We start from the raw sequence: 22,749 nt of genomic DNA, 5'->3' as shown, positions 1-22,749 counted from the left end.
AATCAGGGTCATCTTTCATCTCCTGCCATTTCTTTCCACTTATACCAATGAGCTGTTACATCTAGTGGGTGCTGTTTTGTTATTTCATAGAAATCAAATATTGTTTATATTTTGCCTTGTTACTTTTCTTCCATCGTATGATTAATTTTAGGCCAGTAACTTAGCTAGTTTGGCAGGACAATATTCATTATAGCCAAAGGAAGTTAGTTGGTCTGATCTTTCTTAAATATAAATCAAATCTATTTAGGGGAAAACAGGGTCGCCGAGAGACTGAGCTGGTCCCGGGGCAGGGCTGTTACTGCCGCTGCCCCCCCCCCCCCAACGATCACCACTGCCTCCCCCCCAGCATCATTGCTGCTCCCTCCCCCCACAATCGCCAGAACTGAGGTACCTCGGAGCTGGCAGGGATCCCGAGGCCCCGCCAGAGGAAGAATCCAGAGCTGCTCTTCACTCCACGCCTACCCTGCCCCTGCGGCTGCTTTTTTTTTTCTTTCATCGCGTATACTTTGCCTGAAGGGAAAAAGCAGCTGCTCGGCACGGAGGTAGAAGCGAACGAAAAGCAGCGCTGGAGATTTTCTCTCTCCTGCTCCTATCAGGACCCAATCATTTGGAGCCCATCAGGAGCAGGAGAGAGAGACCCCTGTGCTGGCCAGCCCTTGGAGGCCAGGCCCAAGGAATTTTGCCCCCCCCCCCCCCCCCCCCCCCCCCGCCGATCCCCCCTCTCAGTGGCCCTGGGGGAAAATATTCAAAGGAAAGACTTCTGCCTCCTTAAGCCTGATCAGTAGACCAGGAGCACTGTTCCTGCTAAGCTGAGCCAGGAGTCCTCCAACAACATTGCTGCCAGTAGGGGGTGGTGCTTCAATATTAGATTTTTAGTCACTAGGGACAGTCAAGTTCCCTGGAGTCCTTCAGAGCTTGCCTGTCCCTCACTATTGAATATGTGATTGTGAAACAGCACCACCCACTGGCAGGGCTGTAGGTGGAAGACTCCCACTCAGCGGGAGCAGTGGCCAGGAAGGGATATTCAGTGGCGCTGGATATCACCTCTGACTACCGCAGCACTCTCTGGGTAGTCTCAGGGCTGCCTGTGGGCAGAGTCAGGGTAGAACCAGAAGATATGTGAGCTCTGGCGCTATCCCGTGTCAGTGTCTAGATACCTAACCAGACAGATAGGCACACAAAAAGCAGTCCTACTTTTACCTGGTATATGTGTACCAACACTAAATATCACCAACGCTCTGGATATTGAATCTTGGTGCCTAGAGTGGTCTGGGCATTTTCTACCTGTGGCAATCAACACCTTTGTTATCGCCGACCACCAGGGCTCATTATCAGTCCATTTATTATGCAGGCATTTTGCTAATAACAATGACTGGTGTAAACGCTCATGCGTATCTCATGGTATTATTCTGCAACCTGCATGCCGAAGAGCCAACCATGCCCCCTCCCAGACCCAAGCTCCACCTTGCACTTGCATGGTTTGGATTTTGCACGCACAGTTTAATTTGTGCCAATAACAGGTGGTTAATCCCAATTAACAGAATGTTAATTTTTCTGCATAACTGACAATATTCTATAACTTTCATATACAACTTTGTACATTAAGGGGCCTGTTTACTAAGCCGCGTAGGTGTGTCCATGCGCCCAACGGGCATCAATTTTGAGTTACCACCCAGCTACCGCTTGGCCCTTGCAGTAATTTCATTTTTAATATGTGTCCGCTACATGCACTGGAAAATACTTTTATTTTCTAACGCGGGGGGAGATAATCGGCATTTTTACGCGCATAGACCCTTACCGCCCAGTTACCGTGTGAGACCTTATGGCTAGGTCAATGGCTGGCGGTAAGGTCTCGGACCCGAAATGGACGCGCGGCAATTTTCATTTTGCCGCATGTCCATTTTCAGCAAAAATTTTTAAAAGGCATTTTTTACAGGTGTGCTAAGAAAAATGATTCTCCGTGCGCCCAAAACACGCGTCTACACTACCGTAGGCCATTTTTCAGCACATCTTTGTAAAAGGGCCCCTACCCCTCAGATTCTATATATGGGGCTATATGGAGCCTAAAAAATCCATATGGAAAACAACATATTGTATTGACATTGTAAGTAGTATACTATGGAACAGCAGAGAAGGAGTGGGGAAGGTAGGCTTTTTCCAAACGCAGAGACGGACGTACGATTAGAAATAGATTATTGGTAACATCAAACAAATATATGACTCAACACAACTGTGTTTCGGCGCCATAGCGCCTTCTTCAGGACTCTTATGAAGGACTATGATGTTAAAGTCCAGCTAAATATATAGTGCAAATGGGACCACAGTCCACAATCCAGATTGAGTAACTTCTGCGAGCAGAATATGCAGTCTCAAAGACTCGCAAAAGTTACTCAATCTGGATTGTGGACTGTGGTCCCACTTGCACTATATATTTAGCTGGACTTTAACATCATAGTCCTTCATAAGACTCCTGAAGAAGGCGCTATGGCGCCGAAACACAGTTGTGTTGAGTCATATATTTGTTTGATGTTACCAATAATCTATTTCTAATCGTACGTCCATCTCTGTGTTTGGAAAGAGCCTACCTTCCCCACTCCTTCTCTGCTGTTCCATTGGATTTCTTTCGTGGGGATCCAGTACACCTCCACACCTAGTGTGGTCTCTTCCTTCCAAGTAGTATACTGTGCCATTGTTTGTATTGTTATTTGAATGTTTTTACTGCTGTAATTGTCTGTTGCTTACGTTTGATCTATTCTTACTGTACACCGCCTTGAGTGAATTCCTTCAGAAAGGCGGTAAATAAATCCTAATATCTAAATAATTAATTTCTGCCTAAGCGTATTCTATAAGCGGCGCCTATATTTAGGCGCGGTATCTAGAATGCACTTAGTTGATATCCCAGTGCGCCTAAAACTACGCGTCTTCCATTTACACCAACGAAAACGTGGCGTAAATCCCAGCACCTAGATTTAGGCGCACTGAGCCATATTCTTTAACTATGCACGTAAATTTTAGAATGCAAAAATTTCTAAAGCACTCCTTTTTGCCTGTGCACATTAAAATTGAGGCACATTGGTAAAAGCAATGCCAGATTTAGGGCCCATGGTGCCGAGGTCCAAGAGGACGATGGATTCAATGGTCAAATTTGATGCATTGGGAGGGAGAGCCAATAAAATAGGGATATTATTCCCAGATAGATGTGAGTGAACCAGGGGCATATCTGAACTTCAATGGTAGGGGGGGCCAGAGCCGAGGAGAGGGGGCACATTTAACCCCCCCTCCTGGCGGCACTGACCCCCCCCCCCCCCCGCTGAAGACGAAGACGACGACGCCACCACTCCCCCCCCCCCCCGCCCGACTACTTTAAACCCCCCCCTCTCGCGGAAGACAGCTGCAACTACTTTGAACCCCCCCTCCTCCCGCCGTCGCGCCTCACCTCCCTTTGCTGGCGGGGGCTGGCCCGCCAGCCGAAGTCTCCGTCCTTCCTTCCGTCACTCTGCCGTCATGCCTCACTTCCCTTTGCTGGCGGGGGACCCCAACCCCCGCCAGCTGAAGTCTCCATCCTTCCTTCGTTTGGGTTTGGTGGTTTCTGACGTCCTGCACGTTGTACGTGCGTGCGTGCAGGACGTCAGAAACCACCAATCTCAAACAAAGGAAGGAAGGATGGAGACTTCGGCTGGCGGGGGTTGGGGTCCCCCGCCAGCAAAGGGAGGTGAGGTGCAACAGCGGAGTGACGGCAGGAGGAGGGGGGTTGAAAGTGTCATTGGTAAGGGGGTCCAGGGGCAAATCTGCGGGGGCCAGGCCCCTGTGGCCCCATAGCAGATACGCCCCTGGAGTGAACGCTTATATACCAGAATCCCAGCTGGGCTCCAATTTAAACTGGAGATAAAAGAGAAAACAAGGACTACTCAAGCCCCCAAAAGACAGAACGCTATAGAAGAAAGAAGGCGTGAATGAAAATCTTCCTAATGGAATAACAATAGGAAATAACAATTTATTTTCTGCAAAGCCTCTGATTGAGTAGCTAATGACTCGCTATCCTGTGGTCAGTCTGGTGTAACTAGCTGCTGATGTGGATATAATGCATCTAGGGTTCTCTTTGTTTTCCCTTTGAAGCCGCCTGAACGAAAAAAAAAGTCCCCTGCACTCTTTTTAACCATGATTAGTATACTTGGCATCTTTTTTTGTTTCCTGAGAGATTAGTTGCTATTAGGCAGTGTATTCCTTTAAAAGTAAATAGCCTTATGATCAAAGCCTTGTTCCAATTAGTTTCTTATTACCTTATTCTCATTTGGTTCCAATTAGAAATTACCTCTCCAGGCTTTTGTCAATAATGGGTCATCAGGATAGTGCCTGCCTGATATTATATCCTAACAGAGTTAATTGCTAGAAAATATTTTTGCCTGAAAACAGCAAACTGCTGTGAATCGGGGAACATTCAGCATCCATTAGTCTTATCCTACCGAATGAAAAATCTCTAGATATTTTAAAGGTAACAGTTCTGTCATGAATTTGGATGTTGGATCTAATTACTTGCCTTTTCCAAAAACCATAGTCAGGGTGAATTATAATATGTAGGTCCCATCCCTGTAAAGACCTTGCAATCCAAGTTGTCACCTGGGGCAATGGGGAGGAGTGACCTGTCCAGAGTTACAAAGTGAAATTTGAACCCTCTGTGGCTGGCATAAACACTTACACCTAAATTATAGACATGCATTTTTGCTGTTACGCTAATATTATATAAAAGAACGTAGGTGCCTGTATAAATGATGTTCCTTTGTAGAATAGGATCTTATCAGGCATCTCTTGAGCACCTAATTTTAAATACAGGCAGTGGCGTTCCTAGGTCGGCTGCCACCCGGGTGCAGCGACGTCCGTCCCCCCCAGGGTGCAGCATGACACCACCCTGGCGCATCAACCCCCCCCCCCCCCCCCCCCCCCGGGTGCATTCATAGCTGCTGGGAGCAGCCGCACGGCTATCGGCTCCGCTGGCTCCCTTTGCCCCGGAACAGGAAGTAACCTGTTCCGGGGCAGAGGGAGCAGGGAACCAGCGGAGCCGACAGGCGCGAGCGGCTGCTCTCTGCACCCCTCCAGCAGCGTGCACCCAGGGCGGACCGCCCCGCCCTTGCTACGCCACTGAATACAGGGCTTCCTAACGCTAGCCTGTCAATATTTTAGCTCCCCAATGCTATCAGCAAATAGCATGCAAATTACAGCTGCATTGAAAAGTGAGTGCAGTCTGAAAAAGCAGCAAACACTGCCATGGTAATATAGCCATATGCTGGATCAAAGAATTAAAATGTCTCTTTTCATGTAACTGTGTGAGCAAGAATTAGCTCATGCATTGTCAGGAAGGGAGGCATTTAAAAAATAGCCCACCGGACTCAGCATCTCCTCTCCCTCATACTTCAAAATTATCTTGGTGGTCTAGTGGACCTGACTCACCCCCACCCCCCAACACCCAAATAAAACCCCTGGTAGATTCTAGTAGACTCCTGTGCTCCTTTACGATGGGAGGCGGGGCTGGTGTTAGACAATCAGGGGACCATGGCAGAAACTGGGTAGGGGGGCCCCAAAGCTGGTTTTCGGCCTATGCCTTCTTCAACTTGAAGCAGGTTTGGGAGCCTCCTGTAGTATGGGAGCCCAGGGCAATTGCTCTGTCTGCCACCACCTAAAACCAGCCCTGAAAGGAGGCAAAAACAATGCCTACTCATGCCTGCCTTTGTGCAGCCATCTTGAAAACTGTGGCTACCTGACTCCATGATGCACGACCCTAGATGCACTGCATGGGGGTCAAATGAAACCTATTTTCAAGATGGCAGTGTGGAGGCATCAGCGAATGGACATTGTTCCTGCCTCACATCTTAAAGGTATTCAGGGGTCAATAGACCACCAGGGATTTTGTTTTGGGAGTCAGGGATCCATAGAAGCAAGGGGGGCTTATTTGGGTGCCTAAAATTTACACGTGATCTGAAATAGGAGGGTCACGGGCATAATTGGGTTGTTCCTAAAATAAATGTGCATTGTGATAGAGTAACAGTTCAAATGGCCACGCCTAAAAGTGTGATTCCTGGGCGTAAGCGCTATTCCATAAACTTTGCCTATCTTTTTAAGCGTATTGTATAGAATATTGCTTTTCAGCGCCCAATTGTTTGGTGCCATATAAAGAATTTTTCCCTAAATGTGTGTGTAGTGAATAGAATACTAGCCCTTATGCGCATCAAAGGCGACAGTCATTGGCATTTCCATGTGTAAGTGCTCAGCGCTATTCTATAAAGTACACGCTAAAGTACCTTTACTGCTGGATTCTCTATATGGCACCCAAAAATGGGGTGCTCCCAAGAAGCATGTGCAACTTAATTGGCTAACGAGATGTTAACCATCAATAACTGGATGCCAACCACTAATTGTTGATGTTAATGGACACCGATTAGCATTTGTGCGCGCATCTGCTGTTCTATAATGCTGGGTGCCTAGATCCCGCAGCTCACAACCCCAAACGGGGCGTGGCCATGTGAGGGGAATAGGTGGGTCAGGAGTGTTTAAAAAAAGTTGTGCGCAGTGTTATATAATGATGGGTCAGTGTGCCCAGCAAGGATTTATACCAAGTTTCAACGGGCATAAGTCTGGTGCCCAGACAAATTGGCGCTAAATGCTGTTCTATGTAAGGCGATGCCCTTTATAGAATAGCACTTTTTATTTAATTTTTATTTAATTTGTTACATTTGTATCCCACATTTTCCCACTTATTTGTAGGCTCAATGTGGCTTACAAAGTACCGGAGAGGTGTTTGCTTTGTGCTGATCTTTCTGGCACCCATTTTAGTGCCATTCATAGAATTCTCCTCCCCCTTTAGCACATAAATTTGAAGGGGGGCATGCATATGGGCAGACCGTGGGCAAGCAGCACACGCAGTTTCTATAATGCTATCGGTTGCACGTGTTGCATGGGGCACTCAGGTTCACCAACTTTACCAGCCATTACCCGGTCGTAAGCAGGCATGCCTAGATTTTAGTCTGCCAACATGACTTTGCATTGGTAGTCTATAATAGCTTAGATGTGTCTATTTATTTTATGTCTTTTTATTTATTTATTAGGATTTCTTTACCGCCTAGGTGCTGTTACAGAATTGGCTCAAAGCCTGACCTGTTGTGGTGTCTACATCTTGGCGTGACGTTATAGAATTGCCCCCTCTATCCGTGGGCATAAAAATGAAACACTGCCAAGATGTTTCATTCATTCATTTAAGTATTTATATACTGCTTAGATCTAAGTGGTTCACAGTTTCAGTTTACAGATACTGGGTCTGTCCCTAGAGGGCTCTCAATCTAAGTATTACATTGTAATACCGCTGTACCTGGGGCAATGGAGGGTTAAGTTGGAACCCCGAAGCTCTGAGTATTATTGTTGAAGTCATGTGTTCAGGAATAGGGAAAATGGTGGTCCCATGTAGTCGAAGGGAGGGGGGGGATTTAAGAAATCTTCTACAACCCTCCAGCCAGTGAGAATGTCCTCATGGCCGCTGGGAAAGGAGGTGGAGATTTGGAAGGCAAAGGGAAAAACATAAAAAAGTGAAAAATACAACCCAAATTTGGAAAGCTCCTGATATCATAAAAGTTATTCTTTCATCCTGGCAGAGGAGGACCAGATGGTCAAATGAAAATTAATGATCTAGATTTTTTTTTAACTAAATTCTGCAATCCTTGGTGACTGCTATATCCTGAATATAATAACCATGGGGCCCTTTTTCTAAGACGCCTAGGCACGTAAGTGCATCCTACGTGCATCAGTTTTGAACTACCGCCCAACTACCGTGAGGCCTGGGTGGTAATTTCATTTTTTATGCACGTCTACTAGGCATGCTGGAAAATTTCCGGCATGCAGCGCTAAACTGGGCAGTAATCGGCATTGTATGTGCGTACTACTACTACTACTACTTAACATTTCTAGAGCGCTACTAGGGTTACGTAGCGCTGTACAGTTTAAAAGAAAGGACAGTCCCTGCTCAAAGGAGCTTACAATCTAACGGACGAAATGTCAAGTTGGGGCAGTCTAGATTTCTTGAATAGAGGTATAGTGGTTAGGTGCCAAAGGTGACATTGAAGAGGTGGGCTTTGAGCAAGGATTTGAAGATGGGCAGTGAGGGAGCCTGGCGAATGGGCTCAGGGAGTTTATTCCAAGCATGGGGTGAGGCGAGGCAGAAAGGGCGGAGCCTGGAGTTGGCGGTGGTGGAGAAGGGTACTGAAAGGAGGGATTTGTCTTGAGAGCGGAGGTTACGGGTAGGAACATAAGGGGAGATGAGGGTAGAGAGGTAGGGAGGGGCTGCAGATCGAGTGCATTTGTAGGTTAGTAGGAGAAGCTTGACCTGTATGCGGTACCTGATCGGAAGCCAGTTGAGTGATTTGAGGAGAGGGGTGGTGTGAATATATCGGTCTAGGCGGAAGATAAGATGTGCAGCAGAGTTCTGAACGGACTGAAGGGGGGATAGATGGCAAAGTGGGAGGCCAGTGAGGAGTAGGTTGCAGTAGTCAAGACGAGAGGTAATGAGAGAGTGGAGGAGAGTTCGGGTGGTATGCTCAGAGAGGAAAGGGTGAATTTTGCTAATGTTGTAGAGGAAGAAGCCACAGGTCTTGGCTATCTGCTGGTTATGCGCAGAGAAGGAGAGGGAGGAGTCGAAGATGACAACGAGGTTGCGGGCAGATGAGACGGGGACGATGAGGGTGTTATCTACTGAGATAGAGAGTGGAGGGAGAGGAGAAGTGGGTTTGGGTGGGAAGACAATAAGCTCGGTCTTGGCCATGTTCAGTTTCAGGTGTCGTAGACCATTACCGCCTGGTTAATGTGTGGTTAATGTGTGAAACTTTACCACTAGGTCAACGGGTGTTGGTAAGATCTCAGGCCCAAAACGAACGCGTGCCAATTTTTATTTTGCCGCACGTCCTTTTTCTGCCCCAAAAAATGGCCTTTTCTGCAGGTGCACTGAAAAATGGACCTGCGCGCATCCAATACACGTGTCTACACCAGTGCAGGTCATTTTTTGGCGCAACTTAGTAAAAGGACCCCCCCATGTCTGTAAGATTCTGACTAGAGAAGCTATGGGGCTCATTTTCAAAGCACTTAGACTTACAAAGTTTGGAACTTTGTAAGTCCAAGTGCTTCGAAAATATGCCTCTACATGTATTTGTCCTGATGCGCTGATACGCTGGATAGGTAGACCCTCACTAGTCAGCCAGACTGTGTGAAGGAAATTAATGCTTAGAATAAGTGTTCCTGAAACCATATGTTGCTGCTTCTCATTTACAATCAGCCTCATGAAGTACACCTCGGCGAAACCCAGTGGAATTAGATCTTTTTCTCCTGCTTGAACAAAATGGAAATGAGCAGCATGGAAATAAATAAAACCAAGATCTGAGCAGTGAAGCCCAGGCACAACAACCCTTGGCTATCTGTTAACTGGGAGATTTATATCAGCGATGTTGTACACAACAACCTTCACATGGTGGCAGATATACAGTCATGAAATTTAACTCCGGCATTCTTCTTTCCACTCACTTCATACTTCTACATTTTAGGCTATGGGTGCACCTTATTCTGCTACTCTAGGATAGAGTCTGCTGAAGCAAAGGAACGCTGAAATCCCACGAAAATAGACCAGCACACAAAAAGAGTGGGAAGTAGACCAGGCTGTCCGGGAACAACACGGAGACGTCTAATGATGATAAAACCTTTATTTCAGAGACTCGACACAGACCCGTTTCGGCAGTGAGCCTTCTTCAGGAGTCTTCATATAAAAATAAGTGAATCACAAATGAGTGATCGTGAATTGGTGCAAGGAGTAAAAACAATGGTTTTTGAGAGTACCGATAACTCGCTGTTTCTTTCACTGTGTCTGTGTTACAAAGGTCTTTTTTCAAGACCATTGTTTTTACTCCTTGCACCAATTCATGATCACTCATTTGTGATTCACTTATTTTTATAGGAAGACTCCTGAAGAAGGCTCACCACCGAAACACAGGTCTGTGTCGAGTCTCTGAAATAAAGGTTTTATCATTAGAAGTCTCCGCGTTGTTCCTGGACAGCCTGGTCTACTTCCCACTCTGTTTGAGTGTTACCTCTAGGATATAGAATTTTTTACTAAAATTGGGGCTCAAAGAGATGTGAGTGTGCTTACAGCTATGGGAAATAAGTAAGGTTAGGTACTGGATGGACCGTACAGGTCTTTCTCTGTCGTCATCTACTGTGTTACTATATGAAAAGTGGGCTGTAATGGGAAGGGAATTTGGGTGAAAACGGGGTGGTGGGTGGCTGTGTGAAGCAGAGGGAAGTTATATTTTCTTAATTATCTTTCTGTGGTTTTTGTTTATACTTTATTCTCTTTGGGGCTGCATAAGAGCCTACGCACATACAGCGAGTGCAACTAGAGCGTGAGCCAGGCGGTAATTAGTACAAAAGTGTTGCCATACTGGGACAGACCAAAGGTCCATCAAGCCCAGCATCCTGTTTCCAACAGTTGCCAATCCAGGTCACAGGTACCTGGCAGAAACCTAAATAGTAGCAGCATTCTATGTAGAACCCCAAAGAGTAGCAAGATTCTAGAATTCTGAAGAATAACAAGATTCCATGCAGAATTTGAAAGTGTAGCAACATTCCATGTAGAACCCCAAAGAGTAGCAAGATTCCATTCAGAATCCCAAGTACATAAGTGTTGCCATACTGGGACAGACCAAAGGTCCATCAAGCCCAGCATCCTGTTTCCAACAGTGGCCAATCCAGATCAGAAATCCCTGGCAAGATCCCAAAAAGGTACAAAACATTATATGCTGCTTATCCCAGAAATAAGCAGTGGATTTTCCCCAAATCCATTTAATAACGGTCTATGGACTTTTCCTTTAGGAAGCCGTCCAAACCTTTTTAAAACTCCGCTAAGCTAACCGCCTTTACCACATTCTCTGGCAACGAATTCCAGAGTTTAATTACACGTTGAGCGAAGAAAATTTTTCTCTGATCTCATTTTAAATTTACTACATTGTAGCTTCATCGCATGCCCCCTAGTCCTAGTATTTTTGGAAAAAAGTAAACAAACACTTCACTTCTACCCGTTCAACTCTACTCATTATTTTATAGACCTCTGTCATATCGCCTCTCAGCCGCCTTTTACCATACTGAAGAGCCCTAGCCGCTTTAGCCTTTCCTCATAAGGAAGTCGTCCCATCCCCTTTATCATTTTTGTCGTCCTTCTCTGCACCTTTTCTAATTCCACTATATCTTTTTTTTGAGATGCGGCGACCAGAATTGAACACAATATTCGAGATGCCAAATCCCGCAGTAGAAAATAAATTTCTATTTTTTACCACGCGCTGCTTACCCAACATTAAATAGCAGTTGGCATGCACTACACGCTTACCATGTCATTATCAGACAGTGATCAAGACTGATTGGCTCATCACTCAATTAAGGCACGTGTGTAAATTGGGCACATGCCCAATTTAATGTGTGATACCCGCCACGCATTATATAGAGCCTGGGGGAAAGCGACTCTCACCTATAGCCCCTCGGTAATACTCATCCTACTATTCATTCCCCATAGCTACTAAGCTGTATAACTTCTACTAGCGATCACTGTGCCATAAGGTGCTAGCGTACATTTAAATATATATTTTTCTATCTATATCCACATGCAGACGGAATAAACCTTCCAACCAGCTTCCTGGCTTGATTTCTGTTTCCTTTATTTTACTAGGAAAGCAATATTTAGACCACACAAGCCATGCGTTGTTAATAATCTCTGTGGCACTGTGTCTTTTGTGCTTTTCGTTAGTGGGCTTTCTGTTCGGAGCAGCTGTTAACTTGGAAGAACACTGAATTATGCAGTATGTTAGTTTTACTCCCTGCTCCGCTATGCTAACCACCTTTAAGTATTACACTTTCTAATTCCTTTTTCTGTATTGTTTATTTTGCAGGCACTACCTGAAGGGCAGACGGCGTCTTGGGATACAGCCAAGGAGGATGAAAACCGCAATAAGAACAGATATGGAAATATTATTTCTTGTAAGTGAACATTCAGGGCATGTTTCAAAGGACAGTGTGAAGATAATTTTCTAAGGTTTTTTTTTTCTGCATTTAAAGCATAGAATTATTTCTTTCCTGAATGTAATATATCTGGTGTTGCTATGTTGACAGCTCGTGGGGATGAAAGGCGAGTGCCAAGGTGCCACTTGCCCTGTTTGAAAAATAATTCTATAAAGAGAATGCCAATATTTAGAATCCAGGAGTACATGTAACTGACCAGAGTACAGCATATAGGCCCATATGGAGTGGAGAAATAGCCTAGTCGCTGACCACCAGGGAACAAACACCAGATCTGAAATTACTGTTCTATGGATATCACTTGTGTACTTGGATCCCTCAGGATGCAGCTTTGCAATTTTGTTTTATTTAGATTTTGCTCACACCTTTTTCAGTAGTAGCTCAAGGTGAGTTACATACTCTGGATATTTCTCTGTCCCAGGAGGGCTGACAATCTAAGTTTGTACCTGAGGCAATGGAGAGTTAAGTGACTTGTCCAAGATCACAAGGAGCAGCAGCAGGATTTGAACCGGCCACCTCTGGATTGCAAGATTGGTGCTCTAACCACTAGGCCACTCCTCCACTTAGCAACATTCCATGTAGAATCTCCAATAGTAGCAACGTTTGATGTTCCACTGCACTAACCACTAGGCCACTCCTCCACTAGGAACATTCCATATAGAATCTCAAATAGTAGCAACAGAATCTCAAATAATTTATTTGGATTTTGCTCACACCTTTTTCAGTAGTAGCTCAAGGTGAGTTACATTCAGGTACTCTGGATACTTCTCTGTCCTAGGAGGGCTCACAATCTAAGTTTGTACCTGAGGCAAGGGAGGGTTAAGTGACTTCTCCAAGATCACAAGGAGCAGCAGTGGGATTTCAACTGGCCACCTCTGGATTGCAAGACCGGTGCTCTAACCACTAGGCCACTCCAGTCTTCTTTGTACGTATGTGGCTTTAGATTTTCATACGATTGCAGCTGATTTTTTTTAAAAATTGCAGTTTTCGACTGTTTCCTTTGTCATAAAACAGGTTCCTTTATGGACTTTTGACATAGGCACCCTGTTATAAATTACCCCCATGATATTTCTAGAATGCTCCTTCAGTGTTGACCACCATCCATAGGCGCCCCGTATAAGAGGCTTGGGGAGGCTAAGTCTCCCCAGCCAGGTGGGGCGCAGGGGGAGCGGTCGCTCCCCCAAAGATCTTTAAAACAGATGGCATCATGGCGCCTAAGCGCCAAATGCTGACCGGCGGTCTTTGCCTCCTCCCCCCTCCCATGTCTTACACCCCGCCCCCGCCCGCTCTCACCCATCCGCTCATTTTTTGAGCCTGAGGCTTCTCCCTCCGACGCCGCGCCGCGGATTCACAGAGCCAGCCTTGGTCTGCCTGCGTCGAAGCCTCTGACGCGTCCCACCTCTGCGTAACACAGGAAGTTGTATTAGAGGAGGTGGGGCGCGTCTGAGGGAGAGGCTCTGGCGCAGGCAGACTAAGGCTGGCTCTGTGAATCGCCAGCGTCTGAGGAAGAGGCATCGGGCTTTAAAAATGAGCGGATGGGTGAGAGCGGGCGGAACGGAAGAGACAGGACCCCCGGGGGGGGGGGAGGGAACTAAAGTTACAGACGGATGGATGGCTGGCTAGCTGGGGGAGGGGAGAGGAGAGCCGCTGGTGGGCAGGGGTAGGGCAGGGGGAGAGGAGGGCTGCTGGACATGGGTGGATGGAGGGAAGAGCAGGGTTGCTGGACATGGGTGGATGGAGAGGAGGGCAGGTGAGGGCTGCTGGACATGGGTGGGTGAATGGAGGGCAGGGGAGAGGAGGGTTGCTGGACATGGGTGGATGGAGAGAAGGGCAGGGGAGGGCTGCTGGACATGGGTGGATGGAGGGGAGAGCAGGGGGAGAGGAGGGTTGCTGGACATGGGTGGATGGAGGGAAGGGGAGAGGAGGGTTGCTGGACATGGGTGGATGGAGGGGGGCAGGGGAGAGAATTGCTGGTATGGATGGATGGAGGGAGGGGATAGGAGAGTTGCTGGATATGGGTGGATGGAGGGGGCAGGGGAGAGAATCGCTGGGTATGGATGGATGGAGGGAGGGAGGGAGGGGAGAGGAGAGTTTCTGGATATGGGTGGATGGAGGGGGGAAGGGGAGAGAATCGCTGGGTATGGATGGATGGAGGGAGGGAAGGGAGAGGAGAGTTGCTGGACATGGGTGGATGGAGGGGAGAGGAGGGTTGCTGGACATGGGTGGATGGAGGGGGAGGGCAGGGGGGAGAGGAGGGTTGCTGGACATGGGTGGGTGGAGGGGAAGAGGAGTGTTGCTGGACATGGGTGGAAGGAGAGGAGGGCAGGGGAGGGCTGCTGGACATGGGTGGATGGAGGGGGAGGGCAGGGGGAGAGGAGGGTTGCTGGACATGGGTGGGTGGATGGAGAGGAGAGTTGCTGGACATGGATATAGGAGAAGGAAAGGAGAGAGAAGAAATGCTGGACATGGATGGACGGGGAGGGAGGAGTGAGGAAGCAGATGAGATGAGGGAAAAGGAAGAGAGTAGAAAAACTGCACATGGATGAAGAAAATAGGCAGAAGCTGGATCCACTGGACAGTCAAGTCTGCGGAGGACCCAGCTTTTACTTACGGATGTAGGACAAGAAATGAAGAAGAAAGGCGGAAAGTAAAGAAATAAATGGAAAGGAAGCCCTGGAAACGGAGTTAAGAGGACAGATAGCAGCAGAATTGGATACTGGGCCAGCATGATCAGAAAAACAAAGTCACCAGACAACAAAGGTAGAAAAGATCATTTTATTTTCATTATAGTGTTTGGAATATGTCCACTTTGAGAATCAGGTGCTCAACATTAAAAGTTTATATTTATTGACTTATTTATGGCATTTTATCCCACATTAAACATGAATTAGGGTGTTTTGTGACTCTACATGAGAATTGTGATATTATGATCCATTGTTTCATATTGTTGACGGTCTGCATTTTCCGTGTGGGTGGTATATTGGTGTATTAGGTTCTGCCCAGTGTAATATTTATGGCACAGTAAGATTCTGAGTGTGGTTTTGCACAAAGTTGTGCATAGTGTTTTGCAGTTGAGCGATTGTGGTTAGAATATGCTTTGAGCAACCACTTTATTCTTTGACATATGATACACATCTAATATCTAAATTTAATAAAAGGTATTGTGACTTTTATTTTTATTTATTTATTTTTTTCTGTGTGTTATCAGACAATTATGGATTTAAGCTCCACCCATAGCCCCACCCCTAACCCCACCCCCTTTAGCCTCCCCAAACAGTTGGGCCACCGACTGCCTATGCCACCATCTGAGTCTGAGTCCTACAAAACAGTGCCCAGTTTCTACAGGGCCAACATAGGAGGATTGGAGAAGCTGAGAGCACAGAAACCAAAATTCTGTGAGAAAAATGCATCTTTTTTTTTGCTCCTTGCTTCTCCGTTGTTATGTAACATGTACTGTCTATATGCAAGTGGGCGGGCTGGGAACATACTGGGAGCGTTTGGGAGGGGGTGTTTCACAGGGCCCATTTTCAAATTGTGATGCTTCTGTTTTTTCCCCTCCTCTACTGTCCTGGGCTATGAAATGTTTACAACCCCAAACCACTTTCTTCTTTTACTGAAGGGATGTTTATTTAAGTTCTTCCATTACCTCTGTCCTTTCATTCTTTTCCCACCTGTCTCTTGCTAGATTGGCTCTGTGCCCAGAATGGAAAATAAAGAATTGTCTAGGGTTAAATGATTTTTTTTTTTTTTTTAGCTGTGAATGTTCTATATAATTGAATCTCTCTGATCTATTGTAAATTATTCTCCTGAAATTCTTTCAAGCTATCTTTTTGTATCTGCTTATCTTCCTGTGTGTGAGCAAACACAATTACTGATGTGCCACTTGCATTAAGCCCAGTACATGGAAAGGAGAGAACAGATGATCGTAGGCCTCCTCTGTAATAAAGTAAATAAGCTTTAAGGCTGAGTCATATATAGCATGAAGGGCTAATAGCTGGAGTGACTGGGCAACAGTTTCACTGGAGTGACTCATCTTTTCTGGCATAATATAGGACCACTGGCCCCAACAGAGACTGCCGGAGTTAATTAGGTTAATGCTTCATGACTTCACATTGACCAGGGGTGTCAAACTGCAATCCCGGAGGGCCACAAACCAGTCAGGTTTTCAGGATATCCCTAATGAATATGCATAACTATCCTGCTTATAATCGAAAGAGAAGAACGCCTATATTGTGACCCAAATCGGGAGATAGACGTTTATCTCCCAAAAACGAATAAAGCGGTATAATCAAAAGCCGAATTTGGACGTTTTCAACTGCACTCCGTCGCGGATGCGGACAACGTTGATGGGGGCGTGTTGAAGGCGTGGTGAAGGCGGAACTGGGGCGTGGTTATCTGTCGATCAGAGATGGGCGCCTTTCGCCGATAATGGAAAAAAAATATGCGTTTTTAGCGAGAATTTAGGGCACTTTTCCTGGACCCTGTTTTTCCACGAATAAGGCCCCAAAAAGTGCCCTAAATGACCAGATGACCACTGGAGGGAATCGGGGATGACCTCCCCTGACTCCCCCAGTGGTCACAAACCCCCTCCCACCACAAAATATGCCGTTTCACAACTTTTTATTTTCACCCTCAAATGTCATACCCACCTCCCTGGCAGCAGTATGCAGGTCACTGGAGCAGTGGACTTCAGGCAGGTGGACCCAGGCTCATCCCCCCCCCCCCCCACCTGTTACACTTGTGCTGGTAAATGGGAGCCCTCCAAACCGCCCCCCAAACCCACTGTACCCACGTGTAGGTGCCCCCCTTCACCCCTTAGGGCTATAGTAATGGTGTAGACTTGTGGGCAGTGGGTTTTGAGGGGGATTTGGGGGGGCTCAATACCCAAGGGAAGGGTGCTATGCACCTGGGAGCTGTTTTACCTTTTTTTTTTTTTTTTGTAAAAGTGCCCCTTAGGGTGCCCGGTTGGTGTCCTGGCATGTGAGGTGGACTGGTGCAGTACGAATCCTGGCCCCTCCCACGAATAAATGTCTTGGAGTTATTCGTTTTTGAGCTGGGCGTTTTCGGTTTCCATTATTGCTGAAAAACAAAAACGCCCAGCTCAAAAAAAGATAAACGTCCATGTTTTTTCAAAAATACGATTCGGTCCGCCCCTTCACGGACCCGTTCTCGGAGATAAACGCCCATGGAGATAGGCGTTTCTGTTCGATTATGCCCCTCCATATCAAACATGAGCTCTCGCTAGGTATTCTGCAGATCAATTATAATTCTCCCCATTAACTGCATCTAGTTTATTCTTATACTTCAATCTTTATTCAATTATATCAAAGTCTCAAAATGAGTCGGAACAGATTATATTCCCAGATTTTAGTGAACTTGTTCACTGATGTTACTGTTCTTTCTTCTGGTGGCTCATATGCTCCTCAAGTGTTGCCGAATCCTAACTCGCTTCTTGTAGGAGACCGTTGAATATTGCGTGCACCTTTGTGATTGAAGTCCGCTATAACTCCCAGTTTGGCCTGTTCTATAAAGTACACCTAAATTTATGCATACTTTAGAGAATACGCCTAGGCATAATTTTTTTCTGTGCGTTTTTTTTTTTTTTCGTGAGCCAGGTATAGAATCTAGTCCTTGGCACCAAGCTATAGAATGAGAGCAATACTGTTGATGTTTTTACACTTATTCAACCAGTTTTGTTCCCCTAGAAAATAAGGGGATGCAAGTGATGGCATAATAATTTGAATATTATTGCAAGTGCCAAAACAAACCGAAATTCAAAGCAGAATATACAAAAATACATATTCATGGTGTGGCACAGAACAGAGTGTAATACAGTACCGTACACTAATTAGGGTCCATAACACCTTCTAAATTACAGTTGTCAATCCTTGTAACCCAGCTTGATCCTTTGCTATTGTAATAGCTCTTAAGTAATATATCATTTAATGTTACAGAGCAGCCTCCCAAATCCTCAGTATTATAAAACTTAAACTGTACTTCTGTAAATTGAAATTCGAATTCCAGAAAAGTGAGACTATAATATAGGCATATTTTCAAAGCACTTTGGGAGGCTAAGTTCCATAGGTTTCTATGGAACTTTGGGAGGCTAAGTGCTTTGAAAATGAGCCTATGTCGCCATTAGGATGAAAGATGTTACTCATGATAACGATAAGCATATTATAGGTCCTGGAGAAAACCCAAGTATTTTGTTAATGTTCGTGCCCTTTTGGAAAACAATGTTTAGAAACCTTTACCCAGATAAAATAAGAGAAAATAGCCCTCTTTAATGAGGCTAAGAGTCAGAACATAAACTAAAGGAACTCATGGAGATTTGTCGAACTACTGAAGATGGTTTTTAGGGCAAAACTTAGACTGTTCTGCCTGATTTTCAGATTTTTAGTCTGTGCTAGTTTAGTCTCTGATTTTAGGAAAGAGATATGCTTGGGGAACAAGGTTCTACTTATGCAGTTTGACATGTCAAGTGGCTTTGATGTGGTGGATCAAGATCTCCTGTTAAATTTATTAGAGCAATTTGGACTTTCTGGGAAAGTCACGTCTTGGTTCCAGGGTTTTCTGAAGTCAAGGTCTTACAGAGTAAAGATGCCAGGCTCCTTATCTCTTCCTTGGTCTCCTGACTATGGTGTACCGCAAGGCCCTCCTCTTTCTCCAATACTGTTTAATGTCATAATGGCTCCACTAGGAAGGAGACTCTAGTCTATGGGATGCCATTGACTTTCAGACAGCGTTGCGTTCACTATTCACTTTGATTTTCAGGAGTTAAGATGAGTCTTAAAATGCCAAATATATGAATATAGCTATTAATCATTGCATAATGTACTTTATTGCCTGATGCCATCTTATCTTGATAAAGAAACTGTTTATTCATCGCCAGATGATCATTCGAGGGTAAGACTCCAGGAACTGGACGAAGATCCGCATTCAGACTACATAAATGCAAACTATGTAGATGTAAGTTCGGTTTTCATTTTCTTTGTCTGTTACAAAGGGGGTATTTTCTAAGATAAAGAGGATGGCCATAGAGGGGGAGATATGTTGGTTCTAATTTTGGTGTTTACAGGACTCGCAAGCTATTAGGGTTATTGAATTTCCCATTGAACACAAAAGGGCCCTTTAACTCAGAATTGAATGTAACACAATTGTTAGAAACGTCGCTAGAAACTATAACGGAGTGTACAACTCTCTTAGCCACCTTTGCATTCGAGACTGATAGAAACCATGTTTTTAGACTTTACTTCAGAAAAATTTCCACCCAGTTTCTCGGAGCAAAAATACAAATTTTTCCTGATTTGAGTAAAAATACCCAGAGGAGGAGGAGAGAATTTCTGGGTCTCAGGCCTCGAGTTCTCTCCTTAGGCGGTACCTTTAAATCGAAATTTGCCTGTAGGTGTTTAATTTCCTTGAATGCTGTATATTATGTATTTTTTGAACCTGATAAACTGCGTCAGTTTATAGTTTCCAAAGAGAGTGGAGGCGAAAGAGGCCTGGTCGCCCCAGAAGGGAGCTGAAACCGCAAGCTGTGAACGGTCTCTTCCCTCATAGTTTTTTTTTTTCTTTTTTTTTTCTGTATTATAATGTAATAATTCCTTGTGTCTTGACCATATCATTGTGGACTAAGTAACAATATGATTTCTTTCTCCTTGGTTTAAAGGATAAACGTTTTCTTATATAATTTCCTGAATTAACTACATTTATATTATGTAAATGTTTATTTTGAAAATAATAAATATAAATAAAAAAAAAGGGCCCTTTAACTAAAGGTTGCCTCCTAATTCCATATATAATGCTCAAAATTGCCTGCAGAACTTTGGGTGCATGACCAACCTATGCATGTAATGTAATTACTTAACCAGCCAATTAGTACTGATTGGGCCCTAACAATCAATTATTTATTTATTTATTTGTTACATTTGTACCCCGCACTTTCCCCACTTATAGCAGGTTCAATGCTGCTTACATATAGTAAAACGAAGTATAGTGCCGAGAAGACAGGCTGAGCTAGTAGAGTAATGGAGATGTGTAGGTAGGTAATATTAAAAGGGAGAGGGGGTAAAGGAAGTAGGGGGAGGTGCTAGTTTAGTCAAGATTGAGAAAATCAAGGGATAAGGTCGGGGTATGCATAGGGAAAAATAGGAGGCGATACGGTCTGAGTCAATGCCGTTGTCGCAGGACCAGGTGGTGAATTGTCAATAATTGGAATTTACGTGCGCATCTTTAAAGTCATTATTCTAGAAAGATGTGTGCATACATTTTTCCACGTGGCTCCGAAAAGGTAGCATGGCCATGCGAGGGGCATGGGAGGGTCAGAGCCATTTCTAGGTTTTGCAACCAGTTTTATAGAATTTTGGGGGATCCGTTAGCCCAGGGATTCACACTAGGGTTTTAGTTGGTGTAAATCTTCACACCCAAAATTGGGTGCAGGTCCCAGCGCTAAGCGTATTCTTTGAACGGTGTCCAACTTGGAGCACTCTTGATAGAATAGCACTTAGCATACATTTTAATGTGCAATAAAGGACATTAGCGTGTGCTAAATGTCCCATGGTGGCCCATAGGTATGAAATAGGTTGTGCAGCATTAAGTATATGCTAATGTCCGTTACTACTACTTATCATTTCTATAGTGCTACTAGATGTATGCAGTGCTGTACACATTATGTGCAGGTACTTTTTCTGGCCTCAGTGGGCTCACAATCTAAGGTGGATTTTTTGTACCATGGGCAATGGAGGGTTAACTGACTTGCCCAGGGTCACAAGGAGCTACAGTTGGAATTGAATCCAGTTCTACTGGTTCTCAGGCCACTGCACTTCTCCACTCTCCTTAGCGGGTGCTAAGCTTTAGTAAAAGGGCCCCAAAGACACCTCTCCCAAAGGCTTGCATTTTTAAATATCCATTAGGCTTATTAACGTTAGGTGGGTAATAAACAAAAAGCCCATTTCCATGGGTAGACAGCTTTTATTACTGCTCCCTGCCCTACTTCATCGTCCCAGCTACTGTTCGCTCTAAGCTGAGCAGGAGTCCTCCATGTACAATCCTGCCAGTAGGTGGTGTTGTTTCACTATCACATTTTCAATAGTGAGGGACAGGCAAATTCTGCAGGACTCCAGGGAAACCTGCCTGTCTCTAGAGATTGAAAACACAATATTGAAGCACCACCCCCTGCTGGCAGCAGTGCAGTTGGAGGACTTCATCTCAGCTTAAAGGGAGCAGTGATCCCAGCCCTGATTAACTCGACTCAGCTTGTCTCTCTGTTTTATGTTTGATGCATTTACCAAAATAGGCTTTTTGTGATTTTCACGGAAGTGGTAAAATCTGACCCTTGAATGACTATTGTCATTCAAGCATTTTCCTATCTGACTCGTGCAAAATAGTCTTGGGAGGTTGCAAACAGATTTCTTTTTCTTCGCTCATGGTATGGTGGACAGTCTGGTACTTCTGCAGAATTCAAGCTCTCCATGTCTTTCCCCCCTCCCGTCTTTTGCTCATGGCTTGAGTAAAGACCTTCCTGGAATTAAGCTGTGCAGCTAACTTTGGGATTCATCTGTCCAAATATTGCACTTGAAATCCCCCCTCCCCATCCCACCCTCACTGCTGAATAGCTAAATTTTGTGCATACAGCATTACATAAAACGAGGCAGACTGGAGACATTCCTGGGTCATGGTAAAACTTTGTGTCCAGTGCTATTATGCACTGGCTGGATAAAGTTGTGTGCAACAGTGAAATCATGCAGAATGCCTAAAAATAATCTAATATCTATTTCTGGGTATATTCAATTGAAAACTTATATCTGGATAAGTTTTGCTGAAAATGTGGATACATTTTCCACTTGATAAATATCAACTACATGTATGTAACTTACACACACCCTGTAGGCGACCAACAAGCAAGTTGACTTTACACAAGCAACACTGTAGGCGATCAGACCAAGTGTTTCATGTCCTTTTGCTTTATTCCGTTTCTTTCCTAGGGGTACCATCAGCCTCGTCACTACATTGCAACTCAAGGTAAGTACAGTTTAGCTACAAATATAAACCTTATTTATGCAACAGTTTTTGTGTGATAAAACATAGCATCAGTTGAAGCAAAGTATAGCATGAACTTAAAAAAAAAAAACCCAAAACCTAAAGACAATGGGCAAAATTCTATACATGGCACCTTAAAAATCAGCGCTGAAAAATCATATGGTTAGCATAATTCTATAAACTACGCCTAAAGTTAGGTGTAGTTTTTAGAATTTACCTACGCGCATATCTGCGCCTATGTTAGGCGCTGATTGAGTGTATACCATAATAGTGCACATAGTGCTTTGAAGCGCCCACAACCTGCCCATGGTGATGCCCCCTTTTTGACTGCGTGCATTAGAATTTACATGCATCGCATTGTAGAATATTAATCAACCTTCGAAAGCTAATCAAGAAATGTATTAAGTTATGTCCAATAAAAAAGGTATCATCTTATTTTCTTTTCCATGTTTTATTTTGTTTGATTTCTATTGGACTAACACGGCTACCACACTCCTCTACTTAGAATACACCTAGACAGTTGTGTGCGTAAATTCTAATTAAAGCTGATTAGTACAACTAGGTTTTTTTAAGTACCAATTATTGGCGCTGATTAACTTACTAATCAATTAAGTTGTGCGTACG

General features: G+C 44.7%; 1 protein-coding gene across 1 annotated transcript in view; it reads left to right on the top strand.

Moving 5' to 3' along the window:
- The window catches only part of PTPRT (protein tyrosine phosphatase receptor type T), a 708,336-nt gene that overhangs the window by 643,185 nt on the left and 42,402 nt on the right, over positions 1 to 22,749 (top strand). The window contains exons 18-20 of the mRNA XM_030212174.1: positions 11,961 to 12,048; positions 18,980 to 19,056; positions 22,071 to 22,107. Coding sequence (XP_030068034.1) covers positions 11,961 to 12,048; positions 18,980 to 19,056; positions 22,071 to 22,107 — 202 coding nt within the window. The remainder of the gene's footprint in view (positions 1 to 11,960; positions 12,049 to 18,979; positions 19,057 to 22,070; positions 22,108 to 22,749) is intronic.

This window comes from Microcaecilia unicolor, chromosome 8, assembly GCF_901765095.1.
Source record: "Microcaecilia unicolor chromosome 8, aMicUni1.1, whole genome shotgun sequence".
Lineage (NCBI taxonomy): Eukaryota > Metazoa > Chordata > Amphibia > Gymnophiona > Siphonopidae > Microcaecilia > Microcaecilia unicolor.
Note: the sequence above shows the minus strand (reverse complement) of the source record. Positions and strands in the feature narration are given on the sequence as shown.